Source organism: Sciurus carolinensis, chromosome 8 (genome assembly GCF_902686445.1).
Source record: "Sciurus carolinensis chromosome 8, mSciCar1.2, whole genome shotgun sequence".
NCBI classification, from domain to species: Eukaryota; Metazoa; Chordata; class Mammalia; order Rodentia; family Sciuridae; genus Sciurus; species Sciurus carolinensis.
In genome coordinates, this window is record NC_062220.1 from 24,047,797 (window position 1) to 24,064,521 (window position 16,725).

Consider the following 16,725-nt stretch of genomic DNA (forward strand, 5'->3'; position numbering starts at 1 on the left):
TCTCTCTCTCTCTCTCTCTCTCTCTCTCTCTCTCTCCACCACTTCATTAAGTCAGCCCCTCTTCTTGGGAAGCCAAGTCCTTCCCTTATACTTGGCCTGACCCTTCAGACCCTAGTAGGTAAAATGGTTCCAAATACCCCATGCATCCTTTCTCATTAAGACCATGGGTGCTTCTGGTTTGGGATCATACTCTTCATATTCTAAGGTAGATGTATACTATTAAGAAGATGACTGTACCATAACTACGTAAACACATTAATATAATATTCAGCAAACTAAAATCAGTTGATATATTTACAAATGAGTCGATTTACCTTAAATGAAGAACTCAGTTTCTCTTTCTAGGGCTCTGGAAATAGAATGTGGTGTGGAAAAAACAGCAAGTACCCCCATAATATCCAGGTTTGAATCCAGGTTCTTTCTATCTGCTACCTTAAGCAAGTCACTGACCTCCTCATCTCAGCATCCTCATCTATATGTGGGAATATTATTACTGTACCTCACAGATTTTATTTATGTTAAAAATGTTTATTGGTTTAAATATGTATCTTTCTTAGAGCCTGCAAACTACTTGAGGGAAGAGGAATGTATTTGTATTCACCTTTCTATAACCAAGCCTAGGGCACAAGAAAACACTGAACAAAGTTGGGAATCAACTAATTTGCATTTAATTCTACTCTACTCATTTAATTTAGCTTGTTTTTCCTCTCCAAAGAGAGTATAAGCTTAAGGGGCAAAGATCATGTGTAATAATTATCCTGTATCACCCACAACACCTGAAACAGTTGGAGATGTATTAAGAGTCCAAAGTTTGACTTCAATTCTGGTCAAAAGTGACAGGGATCATCAAAACTGTCCCATTCTCTGTGGACTTTGATACTATTATACTTAAGAGACAGATGATGGGACTGGAAGTGTGGCTCAGTGGTAGAGTATGTGCTTAGTATGTGTGAGGCTCTGGGGTCAATCTCCTGCACCAAACCTAAAAGGAAGAGAGGAAGAAAGGAAGGGTGGGAAGGAGGGAGGTAGAGAAAGAGGGAGAAAGAAATATATGATCTAGGGGATAGGTATTGGATTATAAAATGGTCTTCTCAAGACACAAATGCAAATCAGGTATGATGGCACATGCCTATAATCCTAGCTACTCGGGAGGCTGAGGCAAGAGGATGGCAAGTTTGAGGCCAGCTTCGGCAATTTAGTGAGACCCTGTCTCAAAATAAAAATTTAAAATAGGCTGGGGATGTAGTTCAGTGGTAAAGTGTTTGCCTAGCATACATAAGACCCTGAGTTCAATACCCAGTACCACAGAAAAAATAAGATACCAATGCTTCCAAGAACTAATATCAAGACAAATTACACAGACAGGAACTCAAAGAACTCTGTTATTTGTTGGATTATCTGCAGCCAGTAGGTAATTTTTAAAGCTATTTTTGGGCAAATATGAAAAGAAATACAACATATTCTAGATTTCTCTCTAAATGACCATACAGCAAGAAAGCTGTTCTAAGTTTACTACCAACTATTTCCATGACAAATACAACTCGGTCACGTAGATTACATGTTAAGTCAATGAGAAGATGATTTTATGTTCATTCACTGAGTCAAAAATATTATTGGACATCAGCTATGTACTATGTTACTGTGCCAACTGCTGGGGATACGATGATAAGCCAATTACTATCTCTGTCCTATGGAGCTTACAGTCTGTCCCTTCATTGTTCAATGCCATAGCCACTGGCCACAAATGGCTATTGGACACTTGAAATGTGGCTAGTCCAAACTGAGACATATGTTATGCCCACTGGATTTCAAAAACCCCAAAAGGAATATAAAATTTCAGTTTTTATGTTGATTGCATGTTGAAATAATATTTCAAATAATACTGGGTTAAATAAAAATATTAAAATCAATATTTTTTTTTAACTGTTAAGGAGGCTACTTACAAAACTTTAAATTTTTTGACCCACATAATATTTCTACCACGCAATACTAGTATAACTCAATGATTGGCTTCTGTTAATAATTTCATGATCTATGCAAATTAAATTACTGGGTAAAGAGCATCTGATCTATGTTTGATAAATATCAAACATCCTGTCAAGGAGTTTCATAGCTGGGAGTACAGAAGTAATTCACTCCTCTTCCTCTCTAGTCAGGAACTAGATTTCTTTCTTATATTTATAGCCCAACAGTGATTAACATATTAGAGAGCCACTTCATTTTTAATAAATCAGGGGAATTTGAGTGAATACCATGGATACTAAGCATTAATTTTCATTATATGGAATATAGCATAAGCTCCTCAACATTGACAAAAATGAAACTGGGTTTTAGAGTCTTAAAATAGCTCTTTGAATGCTCTCCCAAATTCTCCAGGTACAAATTGCCCTCTTAAAAACTACCTTGCTGCTAATAAAATCACCCATACAATTGGGTTATGTGGTTTGGGAACGCCTATTAGAAAATGTAGAAGTAAAAAACATGGGGCTGGAACCCTGTGTGGTGGCAGTGACTCATGAGGCTGAGGCAGGAGGATCACCAGGTTTAAAGCCAGCTTCAGCAACTTAGACCCTGTTTCAAAATAAAAATATGAAAAGGCTGGGTAGAGCACCCCTGGGTTCAATCCAGGGGACTGCTGGGGGATGTGCTGGGGATATGGTTTAGTGGTAGAGTACTTGCATGGAATGTGTGAGGCCCTGGGTTCCATCCCCAGCACCAACAAAATGAAAAGAAAAACAATCTATACACAGAGATAAACATTTGTGGGAGCCAGGGCGGGATGACTGGGAATTGAACTCAGGGATGCTTTACCACTGAGCTACATCCCTAGCCTTTTTATTTTTCGTTTTAAGACAGGGTTGTCATTAAGTTGCTGAAGCTGGCCTGGAACTTTCTATCCTCCTGCCTCAGCCTCCTGAGTTGCTGGGATTACAGGCATGTAATACCAACCAAGGTTGCAGAGGTAAATTCACTGGCTAGAGGAGACCAAGCTGCAGGGTTGCTGGGTTATCTGAGTCATCTTCTCTTTCAAATCGCACAAACTCCTCTTAACCCCAGGGAATAAGCAGAAGCTTAAGGTAGCCAGAGAAATAGGTTTTAATTTCTAGCCGAGAAGCAGAATGAGGCTAGCTGTCTGAGATAATGTGACAGATGATTAGGTTGTTCTCAATGTTTCCATTATTACAAATATTGTAACAAAGCTTTCTCAATATATTCATATGCAAATGTATGACTATTTCTGGAAGTCGAATTTCTGGATCAAGGGAATAGTCATTTGAAGTTGTTACATACACAATACTGTTATAGAGTCACATCACTCTCTAAAAAGATGACCAATTTATACTCCCAGCAATGTGTATGGAAATGTCTATTTATTCATGCCCTCTTTAACCTTTTCATTTGTGCCATCTGATGAGTACAAATTGATGCATGGTTAATTTGCATTTTCCCTGATCTTACTAGTTCACATGTTTATTGGCCCGTTTATATTTCTTCTTTTTTCTGGGGGGTACCAGGGATTGAACTCAGGGGTGCTAAATCACTGAGCCACATCTCCAGGCCTATTTTGTATTTTATTTAGACACAGGGTCTGAGTTGCTTGGTGCCTCACTTTTGCAGAGGCTGGCTTTGAACTCATGATCCTCCTGCCTTAGTCTCCCAAGCTGCTGGGATTACAGGCATGTGCCACCGCACCTGGCTCATATTCTTCTTTTAGGAACTGCCAGATCGCATCTTTCACCCACTTTTTTTATTAGGTCAACTTTTCACAGGTTTTAAGAAATTATTTTTTTTCTTCCAGCTTACTTCTTATCTTTTAATTTTGTTTATAGTATCTTAACATACAGAGGTTCTGTGTAATTGAATCTCTCAGTTTTTATGGATTCCTTGCTTTAATATCTTACTTACATATGCACCATTATAAAATAGTTACTTATTTCTAGTTATTTATTTCATAGTTTTGATTTTATATTCAGAATTTAAATATACTCAGAACATATATTTTAGTATCATATGAGGTAGAGCCCTATCCAAAAAATGGATAGGCTATTGTCAACAAACCATTTAAGGATAGTCTTCTCTACTATATTCACTAGAGATGCCACCCCTATCATATATGAATTGACATGTTGTAGAGTAGAATTAGAAAATTCCCAATATTTAAGTCTAATCAGCATGGACACAAAATTTACTGCTCTTGGGGCTGGGGAGATTGCTCAGTTGGTAGAATGCTTGCCTTGCAAGCACAAGGCCCTGGGTTCGATTCCCCAGTACTGCCAAAAAAAAAAAAAAAAAAAAAAAAAATTTACTGCTCTTTAAGAATATATGTATATATAATCTAAATTATATATAAACATATATATAAGTATAATGCAACAATCTAAAATGTAGAAGCATACAGATAAAGTAGCATATAACACTTATTGCTTAATAATTCTGTCACTTAAAAGATATAACCACCTTCAGATGTGCCATTGAACATTTGTGCTGAGGTTACTTTAAAAAAATGATCTTTATTCTAAAAGCATTAACTAGTTATAAGTACAAAACAGCCTAAAGGATAAATAATATGTCACTTCTTTCCAAATACAAAGGTCACCATTCTCTCTGCAAGGAAAGACGTTTCCTCCATTGTACACCTGAAAGCCTGGTCTAGCTGACTCCTGCCCTCAATCAGTAGGCAGAACCTTTTAATGCTCCCATAGCCCAAGCAGCTCAAGGCCAAAGCAATCCATTCATGCTAGCCCACGATGTTACTTGTTGGTTACATAAGCATCTCCTACCACAGGGCTCCATATCCAGTATGAGATGCCTATGCAAAGAGCTCTTGGCTTCTTAGGATATGGTTATCTTATTGTCTATGACAGCAGCAATAAAAGAAACTTGCTTTGACAGCCGTAGTGTTGACATGAATTAGTTTCAAGTGCTGAGCAAAGCATACTTGAGATAGCTGTCACACTGCAGGGTGCACCTTTACTAATTGCATATATACGTGGGTTTTTGGGTTCCATTCAGTTTCATTGTCCGTTTATCTATTCCTACAGCATTAAACTACTGTTCTAATTATTATAGCTTTGAAGTATCTTTCAATATTGAGTAGGACAAAATTTCCTCTAGTCACTTTTTTCAAAAACTTCTTGGCTATTTTCTCTATTTACTCATGCAATGAATTTCATAATTTGATAAATCTATAAAATGTGACTTGGGCAGACAGCATCTTATCCAGGTGATCAAAGTTAACATCAGCAGTAATGGGGCAAATCAATCAACATCACCTGCAATGAGATGAACACAGTATTGCTTCAGTGGTAGTCCTGCCCAAAATGCATGAGGTGAATGTAATCATGATAAAACATCAGATCAGCCCAAACTAAGGGACATTCCATAACCAGTCTATAGACTATTCTATAACTGTTAAAAAATATCAATGTCAAAAAACACTAAGACTGAGCCAAGTACAGGGTCAACACCTGTAATCCTAGCTCCTTAATGGGGTGAGGCAGGACTATGGCAAGTTTGAGGCCATTTGGGGAAGTTATCAAGAACCTATCTCAAAAAAAAAAGAAAGAAAAAGAAAAATAGAAAAGACTGGAGATACAGCTCAGTGGTAGAATGCTTGCCTAGCATGCTTGAGATCCTGGGTTCAACCCCCACTAACACACACACACACACACACACACACACACACACACACACACAAAGCCTGAGAAATTGCAACTTACTTTCGAATAGTTGAAACAGAAAAACAATACATATAGTCTATGTTTGTTCATATGTATTATGTATAGGGGGAAAGAAGAAGAGTCAGGATAAAGCAAATGAGATAAAATGTTAACATTTGGGAAGTCTGGGTGAAGGGTACAGAAAATTTTATGATTCTTAGTTTTTTTATTGGTTATTTTTAGTTATATATAACATTAGGATTTTGACATAATTATAAAAGCATGGAATATAATTTGCTCTAATTCAGTCCCTAGTACTTCTTCCCCCCCTCCTGCCCCATTCCCTTCTCTCTACTGATCCTTCTGCTATTTATTTATTTATTTTTTTAATTAGTGACTAGTAGGTATACATAATGGTGAGATTCGCTGGTATATTCATTTACACACATAGGCAAGTTAGGTCAGATTCATTCCACTCTTCTTCCCATATCCTGTTCAGTATCCCTCCCCCTCCACCACCTTTCTCTCTACTCCACTGATCTTTCTTCCATTTTGAAATTCTTGTAATTTTTATGAACTAAAAATTAAACCAAAAAAAAGTCCCTGGGGGATTTTATTTGGGGCAATTCATAAAGGAACATAATCTTGAACAATTTATTCTTGCCTGTTTTGACATTCATCAGTATAGACTCATTGTTTTCTTCCTGTTTTTTTATTTCTAAGTACTTTGTAAATTACCATAAATTGAGATTTTTTATTTTCTGAACTCTAGTAGCAATCATTAATTATCTCAAACTTTATAGGTAGACAATCAGATCAGATTACTATTAATCACAATTTTCAGTCCTTTCTTTCTAATATATGTACTTTTTTCCTTTCCCTCCCTGCCACCCCTTTTGGTTTCTTCTGTTATTTTAGCTGAAACCTCCAGACCAGGGCTGAAAGTGGGCATCTTTGTCTCTTTTTTTAAAAGAAGATACTGGTAGGTTTCACTATTAGATATGATGTTGGCTATTGGTTTCTTATAAACACATTACCAATAAAATAATTTTTTTTCAATCCCCACATGACTACAATTTTTTTTTCCTTTTCAGAAAAGGGTATGTTTGGGCTGAGGATATAGCTCAGTTGGTAGAGTGCTTGCCTCGCAAGCATAAGGCCCTGGGTTCAATCCCCAACACCACAAAAAAAGAAAAGAAAAGGGTATGTTTGGTTTTTCACTGTTGTTAGTATCTGCAGTACTGGGGATTGAACCCAGGACCTCATGTATGCTGTGGCAAGAGGTCTATCACTGAACTATATCCCCAGCACTTTTTATCAATTTATATTTATATGTATAATTAATTTATACATAAAATTTATAATTATCAATTTATAAATTAATTTACACACACACACACACTCATATACATGGGATTGAATTGAATCTAGAGGCACTTTACCACTGAGTTACACCCCCACTTCTTTTTGTTTTGAGACAGGATCTCACATTGCTGAGGCTGGTCTTGAACTTGTGATCCTCCTGCCTCAGTCTCCCCAGTAGTTAGATTACAGGTGTGTTCCGCCATGCCAGACCAAGGGTGTTGTTACTTAAAAAATAAAACTTGGGGCTGTGGTTGTAGCTTGGTGGTAGAGCACTTGCCTAGCACATGTGAGGCATTGGGTTTGATCCTCAGCACCACCTAATAGTAAATAAATAAATAAAAGGTATTGTGTCTACAACTAAAAATATATACATATATAAATAAAATAAAGTAAAAAATAAAATTTGTATTGAAATATTAACATATAGGAGAGTGCATAATAAGGGCCTAGCTTTATTTCAACAATGAACCCAGAAGATCAAACTTTATTAAATGCTTTTTGATTTCAGAAAAATCACACTTTTTCCTTTAACTTAAAGTAGTAAACTAAATATATTGCACAGATAAACTCCATCTGATTTTTTAAAAATGTTTTCAGCTGTTGATGGACCTTTATTTTATTCATTTATTTATATGTGGTGCTGAAAATTGAATCCAGTGCTTCACAAATGCTAGGCAAGTGCTCTACCACTGAGCCATAACCCCAGCCCGCCATTTGATTTTTATTTATTTTCTTTTTATTTAAGTGTATCCTTGATATCTTATACACATACTTAACTGCTTTCTGGAAAACATAATTTTTATTTTTCTATTAACTTAAGAAGAAACCATGTCTGCAAAGAAACCTGCCTAATAATGGTGGTTACCTCTGAAAAGGGGAGTAAATTGTGTGAACAGAAAAAGGACCTTGCTTTTATTATTTATCTCCTTATTATCGTGAACTATATATAACACATGCATAGGAATGTACATAAGTACAAATGTAGAATTTAACATTATTTAAAAAGGAACATGTAACCATCACTTAGGTCAAGAAATAGAATAACATATAAATACAAATGTAGAGTTCAACAAATAACTAAAAAGGGAACATGTAAACATCCTTGAAATCAAGATGGAACACTGACAGCACCTGGAAGTCCCTTGCCTGTCCTTCTGGATCACGACATCCTCTGACTGACCACCTTCACTTCTAGAGGTAACTTTTAAAGGTGATTTTTATCATAAAACTTTTTGTTGTTGTTGTTGTTGTATGTTATGTGGTTGATGGGGTACTGGTGATTGAACCTAGGGGCATTCTACCACTAAACTACATCCCCAACCCCTTTTGTCTTCCACTTTGATACAGGATCTTACTAAGTTGCTAAGACAGGCCCTGAACTTGCAATCTTCTTCAGCGGCTTGAGTAGCTGGAATTATAGGCATATATCACTATGTCAAGCTCTTTATAGCTTTATTAAACCTAGGTATGCATCCCTAAAAAATACTTTTTATTTTGGCCTTGTTTTGAAGTGTATTTGAACAGAATGATAGAATATGTATTTTTTTTTTTTGTGGTTTTTAAACTCATAATTATGGGGTTTTTGGGGGATTGGGTACTGGGGATTGAAACCAGGGATGCTTTACCGAGCTACATTCCTGGACCTTTTTTTTCTTATTTTGAAGTGGGATCTCACTAAGTTGCTGGGGCTGGCCTGAAATTTTTAATCCTCCTGCCTCAGTCTCCTGAGTTGCTGGAATTATAGGTGAGTACCACCATGCCCAGTCCATAATTGTTTTTGAGATTCATCAATGTTGGAAATAGTATAGGTGGTCTGTTCATTTCCACTGCAAATATTATTTCTTTATATGAATATCTATTACAATTTACTTTTTCAGTCTAAGTTTTGTGAATGGACATTTGAATGATTTCAATTTTGTGGCTTATAATGTTGCTATAAAACATTTTTGTACATGTTTTCAGGTACACAGGCCCACATTTTTGTTAGCTATAAATCTAGAAATGGAATTTCTGAGTCTTAATGGAAATCTGTTTTACTTGAAAAGGTCAAAATGTTTTCAAAATGGTTGTACCAATTTATACACCCACCAGTAACATGAGAATTCCTGCTGTTCTATACCATGCTAACACTTGGTATTGTCATTGCAGTCTTTTTATTGGCCATTTACATTTTTCCTTTTGGGAGTTGACTGCTCAAATCTCAGATATTCTTCTACTGAGACAGTTTTTTAAATTAATTTGTACAAGCTCATTATACACACACACCCACACACACACACACACACATATATACACACATACTTGCAATAAGGATGCTTTCACCCTATTTCCATATTATTTGAAATTTTAATGAGTAGATCTTGTGTGTGTGTGTTGTGCTGGGGATTGAATCCAGGGCCTTGTGCATACAAGGCAAGCGAGGCAAGCAATCTACCAACTGGCTATATCCCTAGCCCCTAATAAGTAGATCTTACACTAGTATATTTTAAAACCAAAAAAGTGTCAGGCGCGGTGGCACATACTTATAATCCCAGAGGTTTGGAAGGCTGAGGAAGGAGGATCGAGAGTTCAAAGCCAGCCTCAGTAACAGCAACGCGCTAAGCAACTCAATGAGATCCTGTCTCTAAATAAAATACAAAATAGGGCTGGGGATGCGGCTCAGTGGTTTAGTGCCTCTGAGTTCAATCCCTGGTACCCCTACCAAAAAAAAAAAAAGTGTAAGATCTTTAGCACTAATACTCCAAATTTGTTTTAGTTATAAAATGTCATACATACAACACACACACACACACACACACAGCCTTACATTATTCCTCTATATTCTTAGACATTTTTTTATTGTACTACGCTTCATGGTTTCTTTATTCAGATGCGATTCTAAATTGTACACTATTTGCACACTATTGCTACTTACATCCAATTTTTTTTTTCACTTTACTATTGAAGAGTACCTCTTCAAATATTTTTTGGCCAAATGGGTTTAGGTCATAAACTTTCAGAGTTCTTATTTACTTTGACCACTCTGACCCATACTTAAACATTAGTGACTCTAGGTACAGAATTTATCTCCTAAATAACTTCCACTAGAACACCTAAGGAACTTATGTTTTTAGTAGTTGATACTGAAGGTAAGAAAACCAATGCCAGTCTGATAATCTTTCTGTGTAACTTGTTTTCTACCTCTGGAATCAGAACTAGTTCAGTAACACAGAAAGGTGCTTTTTGTTGGTTTGTTCTTGCATTTTCCAGATTGGACCTTGGTACAACCCTCATATTTGAAAACTCAGAATCTTTCTTTAGTATTGGAAAATATTTTTTCTGTATTTTCTCCCTTCAAGAGTCTGATCTTTCCATTTGTTATGAAATGAATCCATATCACTTAGATCTATTCTTAAAGCATGAATTTTCCTTATGTCGTTCTGTTATGGTCTGCATATTTCTTTTAATTTCATGAAAGTAGACAGACTTAAGCCTATTTTTCTTTTTTTTTTTTTTTTTGCGGTGCTAGGGATTGAACCCAGGGCCTCCTGCTTATGAGGCAAGCACTCTACCAACTGAGCTATATCCCCAGCCCTAAGCCTAACTATTATTTAACTAATTTGTTCTATTTTGTTTGAGGTGAGGACTATGTTGCTCAGCCAGGCCTTGAACTATGGGGCTCTAGTGATCCTCCTGCCTCAGTCTTCCAAGTAGCTAGGACCATAGGCACACATGAGTGCATCCAGTTTTTACTTCTTATCTATGACAGATGACTTTTTATTTATGGATCCAATTCACTTCTTGGCTCTGTGAGGATATCTTTTGTGATTTGAATTTCCTAAAGTTCCATTCTGCTATCACATTAGCACAGTACTTCAGGCAGTTGTATTTGTTCATCTTAGCCACCCTCTTCCAAATCTAGTTTTCCTCCAATGTTCTGGTGGGTCTTGATCACCTATTCATATTTTAATAAATGAAGGACTACATTGGTTAGTACTTGTAAGAAATCAGCATTTTTCTCAACAGCTATGTTAATCTGTCTCTAAAACATGCAAATGGAATTTTTGCCTGTGGATCTCTGCAGGTAAGTAGTACAAGGACAGACAGGTTTCCATTTAGAAGCAAAGAAAAAGAAAGCAGCCAAAATAAAGTATTGCATTTTGATTATAGGGTCCTTTAATGTAAATACCACAGGTCAATCCTTGATGGAGCACTCTTTCCTTTCTTCCTCCCATTCCACCCTTCTCACCCAATCTATGGTGGAAGTTCATTACCTACTCATTCTTTTTCTAGCTCCTGCTTAGAAGGCCTGCCCCAACCCATCTCAAGGTAAACCCCCTTCTTTGCTTGAAAAGTTGTTCTTATTCTTCATCTCGGGAACCTCTTATTCTTCATCTCGGGAACCAGTGTCATCCCTAAGAGCTCTTTATAGGAAAGAAGGGAGAGAGGAAGCAGGAGAAGCAGCTGTTTTATAGGCAGTTCATTTACCCTGATGTTTCATCTTCTCCAAACCTGCTCCCTCTTCCTAAACTAGTTGACTTTACGTTTAGAGTTTGGGGAAAGAGACCTACTAAGAGATTCTCTGACTTCCATCATGCGGCAGGAGACCTATTCTGGATTGCAACTTATTTGGTGCTGGTTTACCAATTAATATAATTCTAATTGCTTTTGATTACACTGAAATTTCTTAAAATTCCTGGTATTATAACAACAGTAATGATAGCAGCTAACATTAATTCTGCATTTGCTAAATGTAAAAAACTCCATGTATTTTACACATATTATCTCTCTTGATTTTCATAATAATTTTAGTATATATAAACTATTGTCATCTATCATCACCCTAATTTTATAGATAAGGAAACTGAGGCAATTGAAAAAAAAAATAAGCAACTTGCCCAAGATCACACAAATGGCAAATAGCAGAGCCTGGATTCAGACAGAGATAATCTGGCTTTAAAGCCCCCCGTTTTTTGCTGTTTAATACAATTATGATTTATTCATTGTCTTATATTTGTTTTGCCAATTTTAGTGAGAGCTGAGAAGTAGCTGAGAAGGTAAATGGGTACTTTCAGTTCATTATTTCATGACAGAAACCCACTGTCTTTACTACATCAGAACTGTTTTCACTTTTAGTGGACAGAGATATCTTTTGAGAAGATGTAGGATCTAGTGAAGAAAACTAGTGACAGAAACATGCCAAATGAAACTTTTCAATCACCAAAAGGGGTAATGTAAGGGATTCCCAAAATGAGAGGCTTCAAAGTGGCTATTTCCAAGGTGTAGGTAAGTTGAAAAGAAAAAAAATCTAATGAAAAACAATAGTATTTTCATGTTCTCAACAATCCATTAGTTCACTGTCACAACCACCAGAGTGAAGCTGAGAACATACTAAAATTTTAGACCCATTCTTTCCCTGACAGCAGCCTTTTAAATAATTCAACTTAACTCAAACACACATGCACTGTGCTACAAACTAGAAATAAAGAAATGAGAGGCACTATCCCACTGTCCCTGCCCTTGTAGAGCTTACAGTCTAATGGAAGGCACAGACAAGAAACAACTATAATTCCATGAGATGAGTGTTAACACAGGTAGGTACACAGGGTACCAAAAGAACAAAGAGGAGACAGGCCTGCCAAGGAAGTTTCCCTGGAAATAATTGTTAGACTGAGTGTTAGAGAATCAAAATGGAAATGGGCCTAACAAAGAGGTTTTTCTAGGAAAAACAAAAAACTTTTAGGCTAAAGGTTTAAATAATGAACTACTATTAGTTTGCAGAGATGAAACTGAATTTACCATCTGTTTTCTAAACCCTCCCTCTCTACATAACACCTAGGGAAGAGCACTATGGTCCACGCAGAAAGCTGGAAGGCATTTTTGATTCTTCCCTCCTCTTCTTCAATTAGTCACCAAATCTCATCTAATTCAGCACCCTCATATTTGAAATGGATCCCCTAGCCTCCATTCCTACTATAACTACCTTAAATCACGCTCTGTCATTTCTCACCTTGATAACTGTGACAATTTTGTAACTGGTCTTTCAATTAAACCTCTTGTGTGGCTAAAAAACCAAATCTGATCCTGAAAACTTTCCTTGACTGGTGTCCACTTGATCAGGCCCTCTCCAACTTCTGCCCACCTCTTTCCCAGTGTGCTAAATTTCCCACAGATCTCTGAAAGCATCATGCCTGGTTTTGCCTAAATGCCTTTACTCAAGCAACTTGTTGGTCCCAGTGGTTTAGAACATTCCAACCTCCCTTGTTAACATCCAGTCTTTAAGCACATCCCTTCTGAAAAGTCATCCTGAGGGCCACTCCTTTCTCTCCCTACTCCCCAGAAGCTGAGCCAAGAACCTCTTCTGGGTGCCCTTATGCCACAATGCCTCACTGGGATGCTTATCACAAAGAATTATGCTCAAATTCCTTTGTAATTGTCTTTTTACCTGATTCTCTATGGTCTACATCATCAAGCTAGGACAGTGCCTGACTTACAGGAAGCAACTGAGAAAGAATGAAAGAATGAGCAAATGAACAAATGAAGATAGTTAAACCTAAGGAATTTGACGAGACAACCAAAGGAGATAATGGAGAGGACAGAACACGGGCAATGCCCACCTTTAGTGGGTAGGAAGAAAGAAGCTAGTGAAGGAAACAGAATGAATAACCAAAAGGGAGAAGAAAACATCTAGGATCGTACAGCAATGCAACCCAAAAGAAGAGAAAATTTTAAGAGGGTGCAGGTGGTCCACAGCATCAAACACTACAAACAGGTCAAAGGTGAGAACTAAGACAAGGTCACTGATTTAAAGGAGGTCCTTGAGGATCCTGACATCCGGTAATACTCCATTTCCTACCTCCTCACTCTTCTCAGAACTGTCTAAGACCAGCTTTCTCAGTCATTGTCTGCATTTTAGGGCTTATAAATAACCAATGATATGAAACTTACCTGTGCAATCTTTTTTTCTATGATTAAAAAATTGAAAAAACAGAGCTATGCAAAATAAAATCCCACCATCCAGATATAACCAGTGATTTCACTATTTCCTTTTTTCATGTTTATATTTTTATATTATTGTACTGAATTCTCTATCCTAATTAAACTAAGTATGCTTATATTTACTAAGCATAACTAATTATAATAAAATTAAATAACATAATTATATTTAAGTAATAAAGCTTAATCTATGCTTCATTCATCCCAAGTTAGATTTCTCATTGCGAATCAATAAATTAGTATTCTAATTTATAAATAGAAAAAAGAAAAAATATTATAGAATTAGACACCTACTTGGCCACATGTATACAAAGGTTTTTCTGCCACATGCTACTAAAATTACCTCTTAATTTTTATCAATAACATTATTTTATTCTAAAAGGTGGTATACTATACTAATTATCTTATCTTGACCTATTTAGGTCTGGTTTTATCTTTTCTTGTTCTAGAGCTTGGCTACTAAAAACAGGTTAGGCACCAGATATACAAACATCTATAGCAGGATTTTTAATTCAATTTTTGTTTTAATCTCTTCAGTTAAAATTAGATACACTGGTTTATAAATAATTTAATGAAGTCTAAGTTACAACATTAACCATGCTTGTCTGACAATATATCTAGAAAAATAGTGTGAACCTGAGTTTTCAATCCTCTTCTGAAATTTTCTTTTTTCACTATGGATACATTTTGGTGGAAAAAATAAAAAGCAGAAGGAATATGACATTTGTAAAAGTAAGAATTGCATGTCAAAGGGTATAAACATTTTTAAGGTTTCTGATACATTTGGCCAAATTGAATCCAGAAAGGTTACATAAAATTTATACTTTCTCCCATCTGAGCTTTGTTTCCCATATGCTTACCTTAAATTAGTGTATGCCAACCCAAGCAAATGAAAATATCTTAGTTTTTTAGTCATCATGTTTACAACAGTGAAAATAAATATTTGCTTTATATATATATGCATTTCTTCTTTACTAATTAATTATTCACATCCCTTTACCTATTTTTCTTGTGGGCTTTGCTTTTAACCTATTGATTTATAAGAGTTCTTTATATACTCATGATATTAACCATTTTACAAATATTTCCCTTTTTATCTTTTTATTGATGGCATTTAATAAGAGATTTTTTGTTTTATACTATCACATAAATTAATCTTTATTTTTTCATTGGAATCATATCTTGAAAATTGTTCCCACATTCATATTTTATGAATTATTTACTCAAAGTTCTAATATAGTTACAGTGGAGTACCACTGATATCAGTGAGATGATTTATTTCTACCACCTAATATACATTACAAGATTCTAACTTCCCAAAACTTATAATTACAGTTCCAACAGTGGACAATATGAAGCACATGTTAAAACTAAATTCTAGACTTTTCTTACTTCAAATTTAGCTATTAAAGACAATTAAAAAAAAAACAGTTTTGAGTTAGGAAAATTCATTCAGAGTCCCCTTTAACCCATATGAAGCACAGATCTCTTGCTAGTTATCACCCACCTCTCAAAAACCTGTTAGGGATCCTTATGATGGGACAGGACTGAATGAAGCGCCTCCTAACTGGGTCCCATCGTATTTTCTTCTTACCTGTTACCACAATTATCAGCAATAAGTCAGACACATACAACACATGGCAAATAATACAGTTACTGTAGTTATAAAGACAGAACAGGAAACAAAACAATACTTGAATACAGAAAGAAAGTGATGCAAAGTAGCATTTAACTCTGATTTGGAAGTCAAAATTAAATTAATACATAAGCAGTGATGAAAATTTTAAACTTTTATCCCCATAAGAATATAAACAACTGTGTGCACCTTTCTGGGGGATTGGTTCAATAACATGTGCACTCAATAATCACCAATGCCATCTTGTGGCAAAAATTTACCAGAAGCTTTGCAAACAGATTAGAAATGACACATTTTTCTTAGGTCAGTGAATGTCAAAAAAGGAGCCCTACCCCATACTAACTAGACATAACCCAGGCTCCTGTTCTTAAGGTTTGGTACCCTTCTTTTATTAGTTTTAAATCAAAGGTCACCATCTTTTAAGTATGAAGTAAGATGATCTTATAATTGAAATTATATGATAGCAACCAAATAGAACAAATGTTTACTCTCTTGGCATTTCCAGGGGGTGGGAGGAAGTTCATCTGCCTTCCCAGGAAACACATTAGCTCCTTATTAACCCCAATTAAAACTTGTTTTCTTATAAAATAGAAAAAAATGTAACACACTTATGAAACTATTAAATGAGATTATTTTCTCTCTTCCTAAAGTTTTGAGAGCTCCCAAAGATAGCTCTTATTGACAATAAAAACAATTAATGTTTGTATAGTGTATAAAGCTTACAAAGAACTTTCACACATATTTCCTCATATAATTCTCACAACAATCCTGCACTGATTCAACAGTCATTTTATCAAGCACCTGCTATGCCTAGATCCCTGTGCTATGACCTAGGGTTGCAAAAGATGGATATGACCCCTACCCTTAAGAGCTCAGGCTCTGGTGAGGAAGGCAGATGTGCAAGCAAATAATTAATTACAGTCAAATAAGTAACAGGAACTACAAAAACACTCTGAACAAGATATTATCATCATTTTTTGTTTTTGTTTTTGTTTTTATGGTGCTGGGGATCGAACCCAGAGCCTTGTTCTTACAAGGCAAGCACTCTACCAACTGAGCTATCTCCCCAGCCCTTATCATCATTTTATA

General features: G+C 35.9%; 1 protein-coding gene and 1 non-coding gene across 5 annotated transcripts in view; both read right to left on the reverse strand.

Annotated features, from left to right (window-relative positions):
• The window catches only part of Klhdc10 (kelch domain containing 10), a 61,110-nt gene that overhangs the window by 17,469 nt on the left and 26,916 nt on the right, over window positions 1–16,725 (reverse strand). For 2 of the 4 annotated variants that reach the window (XM_047561943.1, XM_047561941.1), the window contains exon 2: window positions 15,508–15,594. The exons of the other annotated variants lie outside the window; for them this stretch is intronic. In XM_047561943.1, the coding sequence (XP_047417899.1) occupies window positions 15,508–15,594 (87 nt within the window). The remainder of the gene's footprint in view (window positions 1–15,507; window positions 15,595–16,725) is intronic. 4 annotated transcript variants of the gene reach the window in all.
• Trnam-cau (transfer RNA methionine (anticodon CAU)) lies at window positions 10,522–10,595 on the reverse strand. Its single transcript has one exon. It is a non-coding gene; the product is annotated as a tRNA-Met (tRNA).